Source organism: Tiliqua scincoides, chromosome 6, assembly GCF_035046505.1.
Source record: "Tiliqua scincoides isolate rTilSci1 chromosome 6, rTilSci1.hap2, whole genome shotgun sequence".
Lineage (NCBI taxonomy): Eukaryota > Metazoa > Chordata > Lepidosauria > Squamata > Scincidae > Tiliqua > Tiliqua scincoides.
In genome coordinates, this window is record NC_089826.1 from 19,457,587 (window position 1) to 19,467,227 (window position 9,641).

Consider the following 9,641-nt stretch of genomic DNA (forward strand, 5'->3'; position numbering starts at 1 on the left):
ACTTCTATTCCATTCTAGGGCAATAATCTAGTTAGTACAAACCTAACTGTCTTCATTTGATAGCCAAGATAGTGAAAAAGGGAGTACAAGATTGTCATTGTCAAAAGGACCATCCTTAAAATTAGTCTTTTTTCTTATTGTTATAATTAATGTAATTGTCTTATTTACAATTAACTGAAAATAAAGATTGCGCTGAATAGATAAGAGGTAAAGAAGTCATTGAACATATACATGAAATCAAAAGGGTTACATAAATTAACAAATTCATCTACAGTTTTAGAAAAGAATGTATTTAATAGTCTATTAAAGTTAAAATTAATCAGTGTGTGAAAAATTCAACATATTAACACAGCCTCTGCTTATACGAAATTTTCCTAACCATCACATCTACAGTGTTTCAAATGATTGAAAGAATGTTGATATTTTTGAAAGAATATTGATATTTTTGATATTATAAAGACATTTTTTTCAAGTTATGAGCACAGATCACAAGATCTTTCCAAAGCAGAATCCATGAGAATAGCTGTTGCATCAGAATATTTTTAAGTCGCAGTGGTACTGCCCTAAAGGATTGGTGTAACAGCTTTACAAAGTACAGTATGATGATCTAAACTAAGCCAACTTCTAAAGAAAGAAAGAAAAAATCATACTGGTCACATTTTATGAACATTTACTTTCCTACAGACACCTATGAACATTTACTGTCCTACAGACACCTAGGGCAGGAGGTCTGGTCTAGAGGGTAGAGCCTCCGTCTGCCTGAAGATAACATCCACAAGGTTGCCAGTTGGAGGCCACCGGCACCGGGCGACCTTGAAGCAGCTGACAAGCTGAAGCCGAGCGATTCCATCTGCTCTGAGCGTGGGAGGATGGAGGCCAGAATGTGAAGCCAGATCGGAATGAAACACCTTGAATGTAGTGGTTCTTGAAAGAAAGAACCTTCTTTCAAAAATTGTAAAAATCCCTATTTAATAAGGGATTTAAATAAAAAGCCTGCCTATGTAAACCGCCTTGAATAAAGTCTTGAATAAAGACCAAGAAAGGCGCTATATAAATACCTGTTATTATTATTATTATTATTATTATTATTATTATTATTATTATTATGCTATCAGTGCTATCAAAGAAATGATCACTTTACTTAAGGCAATACCTTTGTACTCCTTCCACTTGATCTTTGGTGTAGGCCTTCCCACTTTCACCTGCAGCAGATGCTGTGCTGTCCTTCGTGTTATTGGGATTACTTTGATCACCACCACTTGTGGGTTTTCGACAGTATGCACCACTACCAGCAGCACTCCCATTTTTCATAATTGCTTCAAGCAACACTGTGGAGAAAAAAGGATGTAAGCTACATAATCACAGATATTATTGATGGACGTATGGAAGATAGGCATATAGCAATACAAAAAAAACAGGCCATCACAATGTAGTCCTAACTTTAACAGATACAGGCCCAACCTTGTTGTACATGGATTTTTTATACACAGATTTGACTCAACACGAATGGCCAGTACAAATGAGAAAGAATGTGCTGATCCCTGGAGAAGGGGAAAAATGCATCCCTTTAAAATCACAGTTTTAAAAACTGCTTTATTTACTGTTGTAGAGACAGTTATGCAAGGGATTATATATATAACCTAATTTTTCTATCTCAATGGGATGAGAAGGGCCCTTTAAATTAAAGGAAAACAGTCTTTATCAATAGCCTCAATAAGAAAGAGCAGTCAGCTGACAATCCATCAGTCATTCTCTCTCCATGTACTTGGCTTCATTCCAAGTGACCCCTCCCTTCCCCTCTGAGTATTTGAAAGAAAGATCACTTTGCTTTGGGGAAAGGGAGGGGTTGCTGGCTCGCCTGGAGAGAGATTGATTGATGGATTGTGTGCCTAATGACTCTGTCTTAACATCACAAAGGCTGTTTTTAAATGACCAAGCACTTTGTTTTCTAAATTGATTTGCTTTAGTACTTTAGATTTTTGCCATCCACTTGAGTTCTAGGAATAATGAAACTCAACCTCTAGTTGTTTGTTTACCATTTTACCCAAGATTTTCCTACATGGATACAACAGGCAAGTATACCATCCTGTGCAAAAAACGGTATAGTTTGCTACAATTTCCACATAACTGTCAGAGGCGCAATTTTTCCTTGTATAGAGATTATGTCAAATCTTAGAAAAACTAACACAGGCAAAGTGGTCCTTTTTCCAATTCCCAGTCTCCTCAGTGATTAATAAACTACAGAAACTAGAATACCAATAGGAAAAATCCAGATAATAAATTGTCATCTGACAGACTGGAAATCATCTTCAGAATGTCCGCGTTTAAAAGTAGGGTCTTGATAAAGATTATTTTCTAGGGGGAAGATAACCTGAAAAAAACACTGTCTATCACTGTAAACCCTGAACATTATATTCATCAAAATATCAAGATAATTAATCCTATCCATTTGCTATGGAAAAATAAACTCATAAGCAGTATAATCTGACCCAATTTCAGAAAATTCTAATGAAGAATGGCTTTCAAGCAGTTTAAAATTTTGCTCTGAACCAGATGCCTTCACACTGTTTGCATCCTTTTCTGCTCCCCAAAGGATATTCTAAATTTCTTCTGAGTTTAGATTGAAATTTATATATAAACTTCAAAGATATTGCAAGGATCGACCCTTCCATTTGGCTCAAGAAAATCCTGTGTATTTTTTTTAGATTATGAGGTTTTAAAAATCTCCTTTTAAAAATCACTACTTAAACAGTATACTATGAAATTCATATTTACATATGAATAAATGCATATTTATTTGTGGGACTGGAAGCTATCCTGATGAAAATAGCTTCATAGAACAAAATTGATTGTTGATGGAGTGAGTATACTGCAGCAGTATGTATTGGTAGATGGAGGAGAACCACCCCATCTGTGTGCACTTGTGTTATGTGCTTTGCATAGGTTTACACTGTATGCTACAGTGTGTGTGTGTTGCTATGCTGGCTACACTGCCTCAGTTGAGACTACTAGGATATATCTGGTCATTTACTATAGTAACACAGTATTTTAAACACTGTCCCAGACAGAGATGCATCAATCAGGGGGACATTCATTCACTTTCCGCATTGTTGCGTCCCTTTTCAGCCTACTGTTGAACTGGAAGAAAAAGGCAAATTATGGGTGTAGGGAGCCTAATTTGTAAAATCGGCATAATATGGGAGCCTTTACAATTTATATGGCACAGAGTTTAAGGTGGTTACCTTAAATGCCAATTTCCACACTTTTTGGAGCATGAGTGAAAACTGAAAACAGCATTAACTGTCTTTTTAAATTGATGCTTAGGCTTTTTGTTGTTTCAATACTGCTTCCAGCTGCTAGCATTTTATTTTCTCTTGCTGGTCATAGTGAGTGATTTCCCTGTTCCCCACACAGTCAAGCAGGATAATACCAGTTTTACCACTGCAGTACACAGGAGACACAGTACACAGGAGATAGGTTGTTCAGGACCAGAACATATATTTATTTTGTAAGAGGGCAAAAAGAGATATTTTTTATGTTTGTTTTACAGAGAGACCTAATCAAAATGGCACAGGTTAGTGTCATAAGTACCATCAAAAAGAAATCATTACAATGGCTTTATTTGATGGGGGGCAGGGGGGGGAGAAGAATGATTGCTCTGTATTTGCTTTCACTGATTTAAATGTTGAAACAAAGCACAACCATCACCACTTCTGCATTCAGGAGCTCCAGGATACTCCATAAATGGCCACCATTTGGCACCTGCCTGGTTTGCTCAACTATCCATCCCATCTCTCTTGTTCCTGACTTTCCTTCCTCATTCCTCTCCTGTGTTAGCTCTGTATTTGGCATCAAACCCATTCTCTGCTAGATGTGCGTTCAGAGGAGATCAAAGTCATATGAGCCTACAGGTTTTATGTGATCCCTAACAGCAGATATCATGGAAGCAAAAATCAGGTGAAAAACTATCATTAAAGTGAAGCATATCATATCAGTGAAGCAGTTTCATAAGTTAGTAAATTAATGCACAACTGGGATACAAGCAATCATTCTTCCTCCTGGCCTAAGCAAAGTGCTCTAAACATATAAACAGGGATGCAAGCCTGCAATACACTCCAAGATCCTTCACCCAGTAAAATGGATAGCTTATATTTTTAAAAATTCAGGCAGCTAGTTCATCAAAATATTCTTGCAAAGCTAGGATAATCTGCTATCCTATTAATCTAGCACCTATTAACCCAGGACTATTATCCCTACTATGTCATCTTACATCTAAATACTAAAGTCTAAAATCTAAGCCTTTACTGATACTGGGATTTTAAATTTGAAGCAGCACTATGGTCACGTTAAACACATGGGGTAGACCCGGGTTCAGGGTCTACTGTACAGGTGCTATGGTTGCTAGATGCAATTAAGTGAACAAAAGCAATTTCCCATGAACTAAAGTCACAGACTGCCCAATCCTATCTGACTTTCCAGTGCCAATGTAGCCATAATGCAGCCTCAAAATAAGGGAAAAAGTGTTGTTTTTTAGTTGGTCTAGATCAGCAGTCTCCAAAGCGGAGACTGTTGCACACCAGGAATGCCTTTTCTGACATGATGGCACTTACCATTCCAGGGCGCCGCAGCTCTCCACATTCCGATTGGGACAACATGATGCTCTGGCCGGTTACATCAACGGTGCAATGCCCTACTCGGCATTACACCTAGATTTCCAGGCAGAGGTGACTGCCCAGAATGTCGCATCAATCAGGTGACATGGAGAGCTGTGGCATGCCAAAATGAGCTCAGCTCAGGGAGCAGACAGTTTCTCATGAACTTCAGATCTGGCCTCTGGGCCAGGGTTTGGAGGGAGCTGGTCTAGAGAGATGTTTTCAGGAGGGAACATAAAGCTTATCACTGCACACCATTGTGTTATATTCCTTAAGTACATCTGCTCATTTGAGAAACCTTTCTTAGACATTTAACTATAGGGTCTGATTTAAATATGACACTAGACGAGTAAAATAACTTATGTAAGATTCAATGATGTGCCCTGCATCTTATTTAAACAGGTTCTTTGAAGCTCTTCACAAAGTGTGCAAGCATGCTGTCCACTTGGGCCATGAAGCCTTAGAATGCCACCACAGTACAAACAAAAAAGGGGACTAAGCTGAAATGAGATGCTGGTTGCATGGAATGTCACATGCATATTTTTTCCTTGCAAAGTACATTTAAAATGGGTCATAATTGTTGGAGTACCTCTAACACTCAACCATGGCTTTCGCCCAAAGACTCCCCTCCACCAGGTCTTAGAGGTGCCTTTTAAATACATTATCAATTAATTACTTGAGCTGAGCTGTTAAACTTTTCACTACCTCTCTTCCATCTGCAAGCATAAAACAGTTAAGTCTAGAAGTACTAGACTAGTTAAGCCTAGATGTTCATATAACTTAGGGTGCAATCCTAACCCCTTATGTCAGTGCTTTCCAGCACTGGTATAGCGGTGCCAATGGGACATGTGCTGCATCCTGCAGTTGGGTGTCACTCAGGGAGGCCTCCTCAAAGTAAGGAAATGTTTGTTCCCTTACCTCAGAGTTGCATTGCCCTTATGTGCTAGAAAGCACTGACATAAGGGGTTAGGATTTGCGCCTTTAAGGGCTTAACTTAACAGGACATCTATAAGTACATCTGAGGACCTCAAAATCACATTTGCAGGGACATATTTAAGTAGCATTCATACTTAAATATTCAAACAATATTCATATTCAACAAACATACAAGTTGCTTTAAGAACTCAGAACCCATGCTAACTTTTGAAACAAGCTGTGCAGTTACTGATTGCCAGAAAAGGAATGATGGTCAGAAAAAAAACCAGCTACTTCAAATGAGGAATACCTGGGCCAAATGATAACAATGCTGTTTATACTTTCACAAGTCTTGAGAGCATGTGGATCAAACAGACTACTATATTATCCTGGGTTTCTCTACACATGGGCCCAGACAAGGCTGAAGGGGTAGAGTTTTAATTCTAAGTCAAAGGAAGAATGTCTATTTGTGCATGTCACAGACGTTGAGAAACAGACAAAGTCTTATTGGTTTATATGAGCTACTGGATGGGAGGCACCTGCCTAACCACTCTGGAAAATATGATGCTAAACATGACAGACCTTTGGTCTGATTCAGCAGACAAATGGTCCTATGTGTGTAAGGGCAGAAGAGCTGAATTTGATAGCCTTTGATCAAAACTAGCTATATGATGGGCTGCATCAAGTACTGATGCAGGCAGTAGTTAGGGTTAGATTAAGACTGTTCGGGCCTGGATGCAGTATTTTGGGGAAAAAACTGAGGGTCACAAACTACTGCATTTCAAACATTCGGCCCACATATCACTGTCCTGTCAGTTTCCAATATTTCCCCTCTTAAAGAATATCTTATCAAAATACTGTCAGAAGTAGCATGAAATTGGTTTGAAGAAAAGAGGACAATTGCATAGACCCTACAGCAGTGATTTTCAACTTTTTTCATCTCATGACACACTAACAAGGCACTAACATGGTCAAGGCACACCACCAAGTTTCTGACAAATGACAAGACACACCATGCTGCCAGTGGGGGCTCACATCTCCCATTGGCATTAATAAATGACCTTCCCCCAAATTCCAGTGGCACAACTGTGGACAACTAGCACTGTGGACCACTTTGGACTGCTAGTGGCACACTAGCGTGCCATGGCACAGTGGTTGAAAATGGCTGCTCTATAGAGAGGAAACAATTGGGGTATTAGAGGGAGACAGGAAAACAGCTGTGTTGAGTACTGGAGACTTAGGTCCCAATCCTATCCAACTTTCCAGCACCGGTGCAGCCACAATGCAGCCCCAAGGTAAGGGAACAAATGTTCCTATACCTTGAGAAAACCTCTGTGACTGCCTCCCCAACACAGGAAGCAATGCATACCCCACTGGCACAGCAGCACTGGCACTGGAAAACTGGATAGGATTGGGCCCTAAGATCAATACTTGAGTGCTAAGAGCCATACTTGAATCAGTCTGCATAATTTATACAGGTCACGAAACTGAACTTTTCTTGGGGGAGAAGTTGGGTTACTTGGGTTATAAGATGGTGCCATTGTTATTCATTTTAAGAGTATAGTTATGGACATCTTAAATTCATGAATCTCTTAGAAACTTAAACTTGCTTAATCAGTCATCATAGTTACTGGTCCCTCTTCCCAGCATATTCATAGAAGCTGGAAATCTGAAACAACCTTCATAGATATAGATATCCCATGGAACAGAACTTAAGACTAAAAACTGGTGGTTTGCTGTGTGGGTGTGCACCAAGATTCACTTACCACCAAAACCACATCCTACTTGTGTATGTAAGATCTGAGGAGGGGGTTTTGAGCAATTGCATTGTCAGTGGGAATTAAAAAAAGGTTTCCAGAACAGTAAGATACTGTGATTATCAATATTATCGATACAACACAATACCACAATCCTAAGCATATCTGTCCAGAAACAAGTTTAATGAGATTTACTCCTAGGAAACCCAGTTTAGGATTGCAGCATTACTTATTAGTAATAAGTAATCAGCATTACTAATCAGTTCCACAAAGTTAAGATACCTAAATGACAGCACTTCTTCAACAGAGTGCAAATGTAAAAACTACAATTGGTGTTCCATTGCCACTAGACAAAAGATAGGGCAAAAATATAGTTTATAAATGTACTGCAATGCAAGGGACTGAAGTCTGAAATAGAAAACTACAGTTCACATGAGTGCTTCTACCATGAACCCACTGCAGGCATGTGGTACTCTCTCTCTATCTCAACCCTCCTCTCCATCTGCAGGAGAGGAATAGCAATACTGACCTAGCTTGTCAGTACATGTGGCACTGAATGTAAATGAAGCACTTTGACCACTCAGTATATAAATTCTAAATACAGTACTACTGTTATCATGGACCTCCAATGCCTGAGATTCTGGCATTATATCCTATGGGGCTGTGAAGCTCGTGATTAGAGGGCATCCCTTAAAGAACAGGGCAACCTTACAGAGTTGTAATACCAACTACCCAGCAAGAAGAAGCCATGTGTACACGCCTCCTTTAATTTTTGCATTCTACCAATATGTTTAAAAAAAAACTTCATAAGCCATCTTGGGCATCTCCTAACAGAGAGTGGAAAGGCAGGATATAACTGTTTTAAAGACAGAAATTACAATACTGAGATGCCCTTTGATCATTATAGATATACATCGATACTGAAGACACTCAGGAGAGGTTTTAGCTCTGTGATCTAGCACATGCTTTGCAAACCTAGGTACACATGTCCCAGGTTCAATCCTAGTAATCATCTGACAGAGCTGTAAAAGACCCCTGTTTTAAGGATGGATTAATGGGCTGTTTCAGTACAAGGCAAGTTCAGAGCTCTGGTTACTTTGCACTTCTGCTGCCTGAAACTAGGGCAGGCCTGAGTGTCCTATGGAGCTGTGATTCTTTCGGTGATCAAAGGGAATAAAGAAGAGGCCTACCTTACAGGGTTGCTGTAAGCACTGCAGAAATACCATACCAGCGTTTCTCAACAGCTGTCCCCCACTATTACCACTTCACATGGTCTGCCTACTAGAAGCAGCACTGGAAGTAACTGGCAATGATGTCATCTGGACTGGGAGGCCAGACACAACATGGTCAGAGGCTCAGGGTGGCCAGGAGAGCTTTATCGAGTGACTGAAAAGTGCTTGCCAAGCCTCCTCCTGCTGCTTGTCACACTGCATTGCTGCTCTCGCTTCCAGATGGAAGGGGTGTGGGGGTCCCACCAGTGGTTTAGCTAGAGGGGCTGCAATGCACTAAGTTTTGCAGAGAGCCTCACTGTGGTGTGCAAGCAGGCCCTCCCCTTCGGGGCCATTCCGGGTGGGAAGAGCAAAACGGGGGCATTTGCCTGTTTTGCTCCCCTGTCTGGAATGGCTCCGAAGGGAAGGACCTGAGCAGTGGCATAGCTAGAGGGGTTGAAAAACACTAAGTTTTCTTCACTGCAGTGTGTTCGCGACCCCCTTCCCTTTGGAGCCATTCTGGGCGGGGGGGGAGCAAAACAGAGGCAAATGTTTTGCTCCCCCCACCCAGGGTGCCATCCAAAGGGAAGGGTGAGGACAGCAGTGCCACAGCTAAAGGGTTTGCCAAGCACAAAGTTTTACAGGGTTCCTCACCTCACCGAAGTCCACTCGTGTGGCCCGGAAGGGGACAGGGAGGCTCCCTGCAGAACTCAGTGCCTTACACCTCCTCCAGCCATGTGGCACCGCTGTGGAAAGAGCCATGGCACCGAGGCTTCCCCAGCTGCAAAGCAAACAGCAACAGCGTGAAGGAAATGTGCTGCAAAGTGGGAGGCCACACAACCCAGGCAGGCACCTGGTGCTTAGCACCCCCCACCGGGCCCGCGAGTGCCGCCTCAGGTGCCCCCGGCGACAGTCACCCCACAGGCTGAGGCACACTGGACCATGCCTAGGCAGAGGGCTCGTGGGTGGCCTCAGGCGGGCCTCTGGGGCAGGCACTCCCAGGGTGGCACAGTGCCCTGGGGGGCTGAGAGGCTCTCGCCTGGGGAGCGCCCCCTGAAGGGGCACGAGTGGGCGCGCGCGCGCTCACCTCAGGAGAGGGGGGAGCGAGG

The 9,641-nt window shown here is 41.7% G+C and overlaps 1 protein-coding gene across 2 annotated transcripts in view; it reads right to left on the minus strand.

The window, feature by feature from the left end:
* The window catches only part of DNAJB14 (DnaJ heat shock protein family (Hsp40) member B14), a 29,121-nt gene that overhangs the window by 19,089 nt on the left and 391 nt on the right, over positions 1-9,641 (minus strand). The window contains exons 2-3 of one of the 2 annotated variants that reach the window (XM_066631574.1): positions 9,187-9,313; positions 1,154-1,328 (exon numbers count right to left, since the gene is read on the minus strand). In XM_066631574.1, coding sequence (XP_066487671.1) covers positions 1,154-1,311 — 158 coding nt within the window. In that variant the 5' untranslated portion in view covers positions 1,312-1,328; positions 9,187-9,313. The remainder of the gene's footprint in view (positions 1-1,153; positions 1,329-9,186; positions 9,314-9,641) is intronic. The other variant, XM_066631573.1, reaches the window with a different exon arrangement.